The sequence below is a fragment of the Lissotriton helveticus genome, chromosome 11 (genome assembly GCF_964261635.1).
Source record: "Lissotriton helveticus chromosome 11, aLisHel1.1, whole genome shotgun sequence".
Taxonomy (NCBI): domain Eukaryota; kingdom Metazoa; phylum Chordata; class Amphibia; order Caudata; family Salamandridae; genus Lissotriton; species Lissotriton helveticus.
Window position 1 is genome coordinate 32,993,978 of NC_136072.1, and position 13,994 is coordinate 33,007,971.

The 13,994-nt window shown below is 43.3% G+C and overlaps 1 protein-coding gene across 1 annotated transcript in view; it reads left to right on the forward strand.

Moving 5' to 3' along the window:
* Positions 1-13,994, forward strand: part of LOC144792796 (uncharacterized) — an 844,113-nt gene that overhangs the window by 593,418 nt on the left and 236,701 nt on the right. Inside the window, exons 55-56 of the mRNA XM_078667999.1 lie at positions 5,198-5,380; positions 8,119-8,265. Of these exons, the coding sequence (XP_078524125.1) occupies positions 5,198-5,380; positions 8,119-8,265 (330 nt within the window). The remainder of the gene's footprint in view (positions 1-5,197; positions 5,381-8,118; positions 8,266-13,994) is intronic.

A 13,994-nucleotide genomic window follows, 5' to 3' on the forward strand; every position in this document is an offset into this window, starting at 1 on the left:
GCAGTGTATTTGATCGAAGTACTCTACACAGCCCTTTGGACAAACCTCCACAACAGCCTATCCTAGAGCATTGGCACTCCCAGCGTCAGGAGAAAGAATTTATGATGCCAGCAAGAGCCAATGAAGATTCACAGGCACTTGCTACCGTAGTCCCACTTCAATTCAGCCCTGCTTGCTCCAAATTCTTCAATCAATGGAAGCTCATAGCTTCCAACAAATGGGTGTTAGATGTTTTCTGCCATGGTCACACCCTGGAATTTGTTCAACAGCCTCCAGATTTTCCTCTGTGAAGAACTTCTTATCATCATCTGGCAGTTCTCAAGAGGGAAATCCGATTGCTCCTCTACAAGCAGGCAATCAAAGAAGTGCTGCGCAGTCAGCACAATCTAGGTTTCTACTCTAATTTCTTTTTAATAAAGAAAAAAACTGAACAATGAAGGCAAATAATGGACCTCAGGTTGCTGAACAAGTTCATCAAAAGTCAACCCTTCAGGATGTTGTTGCTTTAGGAGATTTTGCTTCTCATGGATGCGGGAGATTATATGCCCTCCCTTGATCTGCTGAATTCATATTTCCATATTCTCATACATCCAAACATCGACGTTTTCTCAGGTTCGAGGTAGCAGGGTTCCATTACCAATTCAAAGTGCTGCCCTTCTGGTTAAAGTTGGCTCTAAAAGTCTTCACCAAGTGCTTTGAGCCAGTGGCGGCTTATCTCCGGCGATATGGTCACCAGGTATTCCCATACCAGGACGACTGGTTGTACAAGGGTCCATCCAAGCCGCCATAAGATCTAGGGACGCCTGTGTTCTTATGCTCCCTAGGTCTCAAACTAAATGGGGAAAGTTCTCTCATTCCTTCCATGTCGCTAGAGTGTTCCTACAAGCAACTCTGGACACCACGCTTTCAAAAGCCTTCCCCACAAACGAAAGCATTTTATGCCTCCAGAGCAGGGACTGCTTCTCCACTAGGGTGGAGGAGTGTCACCCCACTTCTTTCTCACAGTGCGAGAAGCAGAAACATAAAATGGTAAAACTACTATTTTATGTTACTGCTTCTCGCACTGCAAGAACACAGAAGTGTTTGGTTGGGGGCAGGCGGGGGGTGCTGCTAGTCTAGGGCAGGGGAGGAGTGGCTTGTCCACTGCTGAGGGCGCTGATTGTTTGGGGCTGACCAAACCAGTCATGCACACTCTGCCTTTTCTCCATGTAGGCTGCATGCATCCTACATGGAGAAAATGGCCTCCCCATAGGCACCTGGCTGGTCAGCGTCCCGACCAATCACAAACCAGCCATTGGATCATGGTGATTGGCTTAGAGGAGAGTAGGGAGGCTGCCTGCTTCCTGTTGCAGGCAGGAGAGGAGCAGAGATGACGCGGGACCGGGCTGGCGAAGGTAAGTTCACTTTTTATTTTTTATTTTAAATTAAACCACCCGCATGTGACCCTGTCCCCGCATGACCCACCACATCCCCCCACCGGTAAATCATACCTGCCGCAATTGCTCCAGAGCACAGTGCACTCCCTATCCACAAAAAAATGTGTTTCAGTAAGGACATACAAATCAGTGCTATGCATGATGTCATCCTGCGTCCTGCTGATCCCACACGGTTGCCTACGGATGAGACCTCTCCAGTAGCAGCTCGAAATCTCGGGGCTCATTCCAAGTCATTGTTTCAGTCACACCTGAGATGACTACAGCGAAGTCCTGGTGGACAGTCAAAGACAACCTTTCTCAAGGTCTATCACTCCTTACAACAGTCACACCTGAGATGACTTCAGCGAAGTCCTGGTGGACAGTCAAAGACAACCTTTCTCAAGGTCTATCACTCCTTACAACAAAAACAAAGCTGGTAATGACGTTGGACACTTCCATGGGCGGGTGGGGAGCCCTCCTACAGGAGTTATAGATTCACGGAAAGTGGTCAGCTCAGGGAGGGCAGTGTCACATAAATCTGAGCTAAAAGCAGGTTTTAAGTCTCTCAATACTGGCTCAGCAGATCTAGGAATGGCTAATAGCCCAGAGATAGCAATACAAGTTCAACATTTACTAAGAGTCCACAATGAATGGCCCAACTCCGTTAGCGGAGACACCAAGCAGTGTCACGAGTGGAAGCTAAATGAGGATCAGCTGTGAACGGTTTTTCCGCTGTTGGGGGTTTCCAACCCTAGATCTGTTCTCTACGTCTCTCAACACAAAATGCAGGTTCTACTCCAGTAGATGTCCTCAGCCAGGCTCTCTAGAAAACGCCTTCCATTACTCTTGGGAGGGAACGTTTGCTTATGCATTCCCTCCGTTTCCTCTCATTCCAAAGGTTCTGCAAAAGATCAAACAGGAGCCCTGCTGCATCATCCTTATTGCCCCAGGTTGGGCGCGGCAGTACTGGTTCACAGAGCTGTATCGCCTATCAGAGTCCTCTCCAATCCCGTTCCAGCCAAAGGAGAAACTCCTCTCCATGAACCAGGGCCAAGTGGTTCATCCACAAATTCACAAGCTTCACTCGCCGGCTTAGCTCCTCATCACACTGAATTTGGAGCACTAGCAATTTTTGAAGAATGTCAAACAATATTTCAGAATGCCTGAGCTCTTTCTACCATCAAGTGCTGCTCGGCCAAATGGAAACTATTTTGTTCATGATGTGTCGAACATTCTTATGATCCTCTCTCAATGCCTCCTGAGAATGTTTTGCCCTATCTCGTGTCTCTTGCCAAATCTGGCCTGGTACATACGTCTATCAGGGTGCTCTTGGCGGCATTATCCAGATGCAGACAACGTTCTGATCACTTGTCCTTGTGGTCTAAGAGGGTGGTGAAGAAGTTTATGAATTGCCTTTTTAGGGCCTACCCACTGACAAGATCTCCTGTTGGTTACCTGTTAGCCATCACGTCGGCTAGATGCATTAGTGAAATCCAGACCTTTACTGCAACAGAGCCTTACCTATGGTTTAATCAAGACGGAGTAATTCTTAGTACCAATCCTTCTTTCATTTCTAAGGTACCTTCCACGATTCATCTAAATGAATCTGTGATTTTGCCCACCTTCTTTCCTGCTCAATCTACACCAGCTGAAAGAGCCCTCCATTCACTGGACATTAAATGCTTTTTAAAGTTCTACTTGCAAAGGACTCAGTCTTCGTAAAATCTATTCAGTTGCTCATCTCCTTCTCTACCGCCAGGAGGGGTCAGCCTTCGATGCGTGCATCAAATGCTCGCTGGGTATCATCATCTATACTCTTCGGTCATGAGAGGACAGGACACCCTCTAGCTTCCAGGGTCACAATTCATTCCACGTGCAAGGTGGCAGCTTCCTCAGCCCTGTTTGCCGGAGTGTCCTTACCTGACATCTGCAGGGCAGCGACATGGATGAACGTCCATACCTTCACAAAGCATTACTGCCTGGATGCATGGCAGAAGATAGATGTAGTTGTTAAACAAGCTGCTCTGCAACGTCTGGTTTGAATTTCTTAGTGTTTATTTTTTCCTACACAATTACTTTATGATCAGTGATTGAAACCTTGCGAATACCTTCCATTTTAGGTGTCCGTCGTCGGGGGCCCCCAACCCTGCAGGGCTACCATGGCTAACTGGGACAGGTAATCAAAACAACAAACACAGGTGCTACAACCTAGTTCCAGACTTCACAAAGCATTTATTTAAATTTTGCAGGCTGCATCTACGTGAACTTCAGACGTGTTTCGGCATGAGTGCCTTAATCATAGGAAATACGAATTCACAAACCACAGGTGTTTATACATTTTCATTCACGTGACCTACGATCAAAACTACATGTCCCATAATGCTTTCAGACTGAAAGACAATGTCCGTCATGCCTGATGGTGTTCTGCTCTTGCAGTACTATTTAATAATGGCTGGATCGCAAATATGGTAGGTCACGAATATTATAAATGTTTAAAATTCATATTCTGCTCAGTGAAAACCATGTTCACCTAAATGTTGGAATAAGATATATTAAAGAGTCTGGTCCTTACCAAGATGAGGTTGTTGCCTTTCTTGTTGCCCTTTACCACCTCCATCGTAGGTCACTTGACTTTTTGTATATAATGCCTGCACTCTATGACTATTATTTACTTTTTCTACTTTGGGTCACATGGTGGAATAGTTCACCTTACCTGCCGCCCAGTATTGATATCTGTTATGGATTCATATGCGGCCCACCCTCCTCCCCTTTCAGGTTTACCCTCCATACCTCTATTGCTCCTCTAATTGTACTTGTGCTCACAATTTGAGGTATGGTGGCCCTGCAGGGGATAGAGAATCTATGGTCTATGCTCTGATTGGCTGAAGTTTGGATGTTTTAAAACAATGATAATAGGTTGCTAAAGGCTAATGAATTTCAATGGCAATTGATTGTTGAGCTTTAATACTGCTATTTTACTGTTACTGTGGGACTCCCACCATGACGACGGGGAAGATTTAAGCATGTGAATCTATAAAAGATAATAATACTGGAGAACCACAGTGTATAGGTAAGTAACTTATTTTCTCCAGGTGAAAATGGAGCTTAACCCCTTCCCTGCTGCCGTCGGCCGTTGGACATCGCGAGCACTACCTCCCTGGTGCTGCGAACGTCCAACGGCCGACGCAGCCCCGCCCACTCTTTTAAACCACCGCACTGCTGCAAAAAAACAACCGTGGCTAACGGGTTATGGTTCTTTAGTGCAGTGTTTACTTTTTCACATGAAAGAAACAAATCATGTAGTCTACATAACCCTGAAAATGCAGCGTTAGCTTCTTTACTGCAGTGTCTTTACTTATTTTACATCAAAATGCAACATAAGGTTCTTTAGCGCTGAATTATTAAGAAAATGACTCATTTAGTTTACTTAATCCTAAAAAATAATGGGATGAGCTTGCACCACTTTTAGCACTAGCCTCTATTTAAAACTGAACCAAACTGTGTTGACCAGTGGTTTGTGCGCAAAATTGGCACTAACTCCAAGCTAGTGGTAACTGCAAGGGCAAACGAATTAAAATGCAAAATGACACATTCAAAACTGCTCACAAGAAGCACTTTCTATTATATTCCTCCAGAAAGCACGTGGTGTAAATGATATTTTTATGACTGAGTAACTAAAGATTTTCAGACTTCTAGAGCACGAGGAAAGCTTAATGAAGATGTATTTGCATTTTGAGTATTTCTTAAGGTGATGCCTTTTTTTACAAAATCTTCTTTGGCAGATTTACGTGGGCTGTGGATTTATAAACTTGACAATAACATTGCAACAGTGAACTACAGGCTGAAGTGTCTAGAATGGTACAACACACAGGAAGCTCCCACTTCTTGGAACAGTAACCTCTTGATGTGTCCTTGTTCGCTTCAACAAGGAAGATTAGATTTCCGCTTCCGGAGTACCAAAGCAGGTAAGGAGCGGTTAGGTATATCCTGCGATGCACTTATCCTGTGCTGTGCAATATCAGCCATGAACACAAGTTGAGGAGTCAAAGTGCAGGTTGGAAATTCACAGCATAACTGAGCATATTGATGTAGTAAAGAAAGAAGTTGGCACATGCACTACAGAGTCTGTGCAGTAAGGAGAAATGGCACATGCTACACAAAAATGCTACAGGAGACAATGGGCCAGATGTAGGTAAATATCATTTACCGATTCTAAAATACCAAATTTTACCGATTCGGTATTTTAGAATCGGTAAATGATATGTAGCTAATGATTTTTACATTTTACCGAATCGGTAAAATTAGGTAAATACCGATTCGGTATTTACCGAATCGGTATTCCCCATTATTCCTATGGGCCTGGAGGCCCATAGGAATGAATGAGAATTACCGATTCGGTAAATACGGCATCGGTAATAGGGGGTAGACCTACAAGGGTTGGAGGGTGTCACATTGACAGCCTGTTGCACCCCTGTATAGTGCATGGGTGCACATGTGGCAGACATACATGTATGTCTGCCACATGGCACTGAATAAAAAGCACAAAATTGCTTTTTAAAAGGTATTCGGAATTTACCACCAACTAGTAGTTGGTGGTAAATAACGAATCTTTAAATGTAAAAAGCACTCACTTGCATGCTCTCTACATTAAGGATTCGGTAATTTACCGAATCGGTATGCTAAGAATTTCGGATATTTACCGATTCCTTAAGTTATCGATTCGGTAAATTACCGAATCCTATAATTTGGCCACCTACATCTGAAAAGCCTAATTCCTGTCGTTAACGGCCGAAATTCAGTAATTTCGGCCATTACCGAACGGAATTAGGCTTCCAACATCTGGCCCATTGTTGTTCAGTGCACACTACTGCTAATGTAGACTATGGTCTATGCAGATATGCTATGGGAAAGCGTGCACAGAGCTATCATGCTGCTCAAATAAACAATAGTGTTCCGGTCACACTTGGCAGACACCCCAGAAATCAGGGTGGTGATCTCCCTAAGGCAGACTGTAAGGAAAAGTAGAAAAGTTTAATACATTTACAAAAAAAAATGTTTTATGTTAAATGTTTAAGTTAACTAATTGTATATGCTTATTTTATATGTAGAATATATAATGAATGTATTCATTTAAATTAAATTTAAATTAAAAAAACTCACGTAACGTAAAAGAATGATATTTTTCATTATGATTAAAACATGATTCAATGCGTTGTAAAGAATTACTGAAAGTTATTTCAATTATGTTCAATAAATATGAATGTTACATTATTTGTTAAATTTGAAACGGGTTAATACAATAGTTTAAATTTAAATAATAATTGTATTTATAGACAATTTTCTCATTATATAAAATGCATAAATATTCTTAAATAGATGAAATGTAATTTATTTTAATATTAGTTCCTATGGGGTTTTATGTTAAGTCCCTACCTCCATTGTTTTGTTAGGGAAGGTGTTGTAGCTCTAGCCGTTGGTCATGTGTGGTGCTGGACTTATTCCAACTCTCAGCTGAAGTACATTTAGAACTGTTTTGGGTGCTTTTTGGCATAGTGACTGTAGAAGGATGGTGTGTTTGAATAAGATTGGGCGTACTCTTTTCCGGGCGGGTACGTGTTCCTCTCTCATCTCCTCCTTAGCCTTCCCTAAAACCCCTTCTCCTACCTTAAACCCTCTTGTTTAGCCGGAAATACTCCCCATCATCTGACCATTCCCTTGAGTCCCTCCTACATTTACTGCTCAAATTAATACGTACGTGTGCAGAGGTCTTCCTACAGAAATAATAGTAGCGGCAGGGGTATAGACCTCCACACTTAGGTATTTGAATATCATTTTGTAGTATGTTAGTGGTTCTATTGTAGTATTACTAAATGTGCTACAACATGAAGTTTGTAAATAGGTCCCCAAGTAATTTGGTTTATAATGTAATTGTAAGCTTATGTTTTAAACCCTCTTCGGGGTGAAGTTCAGCTTAGGGAGTTTAATTGTAGCCTCAAGGGAACCTCTTCATACAGAAATGGGGGATGAATAAATATGATCCCTAATGGGGAGGTATGGAAGAAGGTTTTGGAAATTCATCATGAAGATTTTGCCATTTTATCTCTATTTCCTGGATATAATATATGTTCATATCATCAAAAGGAGTGCTGCAGGCATATGAGTAATTGGTTAGCCAATGTTAACCTTTCAAGGAAGTCTAGCCTAGCACTTCTTTCAGTTCTTCACTCATTGCTTGCAGAGGTGTGTCACTGATGATAAGGTTTCACAGGATGCACAGGCATTGTCATCACAAGGGTTGTATGACATTACAATGCATGCTTTTACCCAGCATGCCAGTACAATGCAAGTTGTTACAACGACTTGCTGTCAGGATGCGCTGGAGTTTGGAATAGTATAATTTACTATTCCAACTCCAGTCTGCGCAACAGTAGGGAAGTTGTTGGAGTTAAACTGAACACCTTCTACCCCCCTACAGCAAGCCATTTCGTTGTAATGGCATGCGGGGTAAAAGCAAGCGTTATCATGCATGCGTTGTAACGGTTGCTTCCCCATCACGAGGTGTCCACCTCTATTACTTCACCTCATTCAGCACATGACAGGATGGAAATCAGTTAGGTAGGTGGGTGTGACTCTGCACAAACTAACTGCTAGAAAAAAATTGGCTTTCATGTCGTGTGCATCACAAACACAATAATCTTTCCAGGTCTATCCAACACCGAAGAGATGCTACGCAGCATATTGCCCAACAACTACAGTTCTGGTGTGCGCTGTTCATACACACCAAAAGGTCTACTGATTGCTGGCTATCAGGAACGCGTTTGGATATTCTCCCGTAATGCATCTGTTGATGGTAAGCATGGCTTTTATTTGCTGTTAATATCTGTTCCATGAAAACACTGTTATGAGTCTGTAGGGTGTTCTTTACTGAAACAGTTGTCTCCACCACCAACATTCATAGGCTCTTGTTCAAATGCCACACTTTCAGTGATTACTGAAATTAAGAAATGTACCATGTTCAATACATTTTTTTGACTGAGTACTTTACATAATGTCCTGGGACCCTCTGTGGTTTAACAATATGTCTTATTATTTAGAGCAAGGTGCATCGTTAAATTTCAGTTTGTACAGAAGTTCTCTATTTATATAGGTTATAGAAATAATCCTTGAACAGACCAGCTTATATGGCTTTGCAGTGTGCATCAGTACCACAAAGGAGGTGCATGATGGGTGAAAATTCTCTTTGCCATTGAGTAATCCAATTATCAAAAATACTTTGCTCCTTGTACTTTGCTGTTTAGCAGAGATGGCACCTGCCCCAGATGTGAGATGTGGAGTGGAGTTTCTCTTCCAGGGGATACTCATTAATAGTCATAAGCACTGAATATTCTCCGCCCATGAGCGGGAACCCGGAACACATAATAAAATATGTGTGAATATATAACAATAGTACATAGTACTAAACAAATTATACACATATATATGTATAAACCAATAATATCCAGCCCAACATAACCCATAGGCTAATAAAGCTATCATTACATATTTTCTGCAGTATGAAAATAAACTATATAAACAATGCAATAAACAGGCATGAGCCTAAAGAGCATTCCATAATCAGCAAAAAACCTTTTATTTTCATCAAAGAATTTGTAATAAAAGGCAATTAGCCTAAGAAGGCTGCATACAGAAAAACTATCCCTGTACAGAAAATCAGACTGACACCTCGGGCCTCATTTATGAAGGCCTTGCGCCACTGCTACGTGACTTTTTCCCATTTTAAAAGTGACGCACTGGCGGCGCAAGATCTTCATAAATAAGGCCCCTCGCCTTTAAGGCCTCAGAGAATCTGAGCACTTTGCCTTTAAGGCCTCCAGGGGAACTCTGTTCCCATCATGCACCACAGGTGACAGTTAGGTCAGTTCTTTTTTCCGGCTTGTTCTGTGAGGAACCTGGAACTTGAGCTCGGCTGAATTTGACTGTTTTCAGTCAGAATTTGTTTTTTTCCTGTCTTTTTTGACAGTATTGGTTATTGGTGGTGTTTTTCTACCTTTTCTGACTAAATCTTAAAAAAAATTTTAGTCAGTTATGCCACCTTTATTCTATAAATGTCCTTCCTGTGGGAAGAAGATGTCCAAAACAGATCCTCATTCTGTTTGTGTGGTTTGTCTGCCTTCCACACATGATGTGGAAAAATGTTACCATTGCCTCAAGCTTTCCAGCAGAACTTTGAAGGAAAGAGAAAAGGTTCGGCTTTTGGGGCTTATGGAGAGAGAAGGACGTCGTGAAAAGGGGGCAAAGAGTGTATTGTTATCTGGAAGTTCCCTTTCTCAGTCAAAATGTCGAAGATATGCTTCTCCTGAAGGTAAAAGCAAGAAAAAACTACATCAGGAAGCGTCGACGTCGAAGAAAGTAAGTGCAACGTCGAAATCAAGATCACAGTTGACGTCGAGACCAGAGAAAACTGCATCGACGTCGAAGACATCACCGGTGAGGCATAAGTCGGCGTCGAAGCGGAGATCGAGGTCGCCGTCGAGAAGCGTATCGACGTCGAGACATCTGGTGTCGGTTGCTGTGAGGACGACGTCGAGAGCAAGGCGTTCGACGTCAAGAGAGAGAGTGCGGTCGACGTCGAGAGAAAGAGTGAGATCGACGTCGAGAGAAAAATTCAGATCGACGTCGAGAGATGAAGGTACGACGTTGAGACCTGAAAAGAGAAGACGATCCAGATCGCCGTCGAGACATGGTTTGACGTCGAGGCATGCCTCGGGCTCGAGGCTTGAGAAAGTCCAGTCGGCGTAGAGAAAATGTCCGTCGTCGAGGAAGTCGACGTCGAGGTCTCCGCCACCTATCTCACAGTTGGCGTCGAGGCATTCTAGATCAGCCTCTCGGACCTCTCATAGGTCTTTGTCGAGGTCTGAATCAGCGTCGAGGGTGCTGGATGACTCTCCAAGGTCTGCTTCACACGGCTTGCAGTCAAGGGCATTGGTGAACAGATCTCCAGTGGTCGGAGCCTCTCCACACCAAGATTCTTCAGTGGTGGCGCATTCTGACTCAATGTCAAGAAAGTCAGCGTCAGGAGAAAGACAGTTGGTTCCCAGAGAGGTGCAGACTCCAGCTTCTGGGTCTCCACATTCAATTTGGAGTTCTTCCTCATCTGCTTCTTCCTCTTCAATGGGAATACAAATTGTGCAGGTTTCCCCAGAGGGCTCTCCGGTGCGTAAAACACCACCTGCACCTATGTCTCCAAGATGGCTAGAGAGCATCCGTCATTGGAAAATGCAGCCAAGGCCTAATCAAAGACCACTTGCTATGGAGGCTTCGAGACCACCGGCTGTTGGGTCTCCAAGGAGATCGAGATCTCCAGTGCGAAGGCGTTCGCGCTCTAGGGAGCGCAGTAGGCATCGATCTACTACCCCTGAGAGAAGACATAGATCTCCTGCTTCTTCCTCTCCAACAAAGTCTTCTTACAGAGACTATTCGCCCACGATCTCATCAACGCCACCCTCTAGTGTTTCGCCTGTGGATGATTTATGAACCTTCAATAAAGTATTGTGTCGTGGGGCTAGCAAATTCAACATTACTATGACAGTGCCTCAGGTGAAGTCTTCTGTCATATTTGAGACTTAACAAAATAAGTCGTCTGCTAGGCCTCTTCTTCCACTGGTGCCTGGTTTGTTGGAACCGGCAATGAAGACATTCTTGACGCCAGCGACAGTGGGATCAGGGCCCTCAAGAATTGCGAAAAAATATAAGGCACCTGATCAAGACCCCCTTTTCCTGCGCACAGATCCGCCACCAGATCCTCTCATAGTGGCGCCAGCCAGGAAGGCCCATTCCGCTACGTCTGTCTCATCTGCTCCACCGGAGAAAGACAGTAAAAATATGGATTCCTTGGGCCGAAGGATGTGTAACACAGCTGGTTCTGTCATGAGAGTGGCCAGTGCTGCGGCTTTGCTGGGTCGCTATGATCGCCTTTTATGGGACTCTATGGCGAGGTTTGCGGAAAAACTTCCAAAGGAAGATCAGAAAGATTTCCTGGAGATTTTCGAAGAAGGTGGATTGGTGGCAAATCAAAGTATAAGTGCGGCTGCGGATTCAGCTGATCTTGCAGCGCACGGTTATGCCCACGGCATATGCTCCAGAAGATCGGCTTGGCTGCGTCTCACGGGTCTTAAGCCGGATGCCCAAAGAAAAATAGTTAATCTACCCTTCAATGGGTCGACATTATTTGGATCTCATGCGGATGATGAGATGGCCAAGATGAAGTCGGAGCTGGACACTCTGAAGGCAGTGGGCCTGGAGAAGAAGAAAGACTTCCGCCGTCGTAATTTTCGTCCTTACGACAAGAGGTCGTTTCAGCAACGTGGGCAATCGTCGAACTGGTCTTCGCAAAATCCCCATACTTATGTAAAAAAATCAGTATCTCCTCCGTTTACATTTTTTAGCATTGCTTTATACATTCTGCCTATATCCGATTCCTCTGGAACTTTAAACAAACTTTTCCCTCCTTTTAACAAGAACACCCATGCGTAGTACGAAAGATCCAGCAGCTTAAGTCTTCCTTTCTCATATCGCCTTCTGAGTTTCTTCCAGGAGATCCGCACTCCTTTGGAGGCCCTTATAAAGCTTGACATTTTGGACTGAGCCTTTTTAACCCCTTCGCTGCTAGGCCTTTTCCCCTCCTGCGCTAAGCCTTTTTATGGCGATTTGGGGTAGTGCGCGCTTAGGCCCCTGTAACTTTTTGACCACATAAGGTATCCACGCCAAATTTGCGTCCTTTTCTTCCAACATCATGTGGATTCTAAAGGTGCCCAGGGTTTGTGGATTTCCTTGCAGGGGTCCCAGAAATTAAGCAAATACAGTAAAAGTTTTGTTTTTTTCAGAAAATTGGGAAAAACGGGCTGCAAATGAAAGCCTCTGGGATTTTCCCTGCAAATGTTATCAAAAAAAGGCTTTGTGGGGCTGAAATCTCCATTTTCTCAGCTTTTAGGGAATGACAGTCTTTTGTCAGAGAACCAACATTTTTCACACAGTTTTGGCATTTTTCTGGGACATAGCCTATTTTTTGCTATTTTTTGAGCTTTCAACCTCCTTCCAGTTAATGGTAGAAATTAGTTTGAAAGCAATAATGGATCCTGGAAAGCTATACATTTTCGAAAAGTAGACAACATTCTGAATTCAGAAAGGGGTCATTTGTCTAAATCCATGAAGGTTTCTTTATAGAAACTAACAGTTAGGTATTGGAATAATTGAAAATTAGTTGAAAAAAACAGCCTTTTGTCTCAACGTTTTCACCTGTAACTTCTTGTAATTTTGACAGCTGTTTAAAAGCAATATACCGTCACATTCGTATGATATTCTTGTTTATGGGGATATATAGGACTTGTAGTTTCACCAAGAACCCGACGAACCCAGAGCCAAAAACTGAGCAGAAACTTGCAATGGTACTTTATTATTTACTGGGTATAGAGCACTTATTCTTGGAAAATGTATAAATGGAAAAATCGGTATGAAAGACACCTATGTTTTTCTGAATTGGGTACAAATTATAGAGTTTAGAAACAGTATATATTTGCACATTTTCAAAATTGGAAATATTCATAGTAGCATGAGAGTTATTGGTCATTTTTCAAAAAGATTTTTTTTTTACACAATGTCTTTCATTGGGAAGGGAGAAATGCATAAAAACTCAATAGGTAATAACAGTTGATTTACAAATCTGAATTACCCTAGGTCTCCCGATAAAAACGGTACCTCACTTGTGTGGGTCGGCCTTGTGCCTGCGACAGGAAACGGCGCAAAATGCAACGTGGTCACACCTCAATTTTGCAGTTAAGAATTGACCCTTTTATGGCAAAGTGCCTAGCTGTAGTTTTTGCACCCTAGCTCTGCCGGCACCTAGGGAAACCTAGCAAACCTATACTTTTTTGAAAACTAGACACCCAGGGGAATTCAGGATGGGGTGACTCGACTGCCTGTCACCAGGTTATGTTACCCAGAATCCCTTGCAAACCTAAAAAATTGGGGGAAAAAACGCATTTTCCTCACATTTCTGTGGTGGAATGTTCTGGAATCTGTGAGGATCAACAGATTTGCACCCACCCCACGTTCCCCAAAGTCTTATGAGAAAAATGGTACCTCACTTGCCTGGGTCTGCCTTGTGCCTGCGACAGGAAACAGCGCAAAACACAACGTGGTCGCACCTCAATTTCGCAGTCAATACTGGCCCTTTTTTGGCAAAGTGCCTACCTGTAGTTTTTTAACCCTAGCTCTGCTGGCACCTAGGGAAACCTAGCAAACCTATACATTTTTGAAAACTAGACACCCAGGGAAATTCAAAATGGGCTAACTCGACTGCCTCCCACCAGGTTCTGATACCCAGAATCCCTTGCAAACCTAAAAAATTGGGGAAAAAATACGCATTTTCCTCACATTTCTGTGGTGGAAAGTTGTGGAATCGGCGTGAATCCACAAATTTCCACCCACCCAGCATTCCCCCAGGTCTCCCGAGAAAAATGGTACCTCACTTGCCTGGGTCTGCCTAGTGCCTGCGACAGGAAACAGCGCAAAACGCAACAT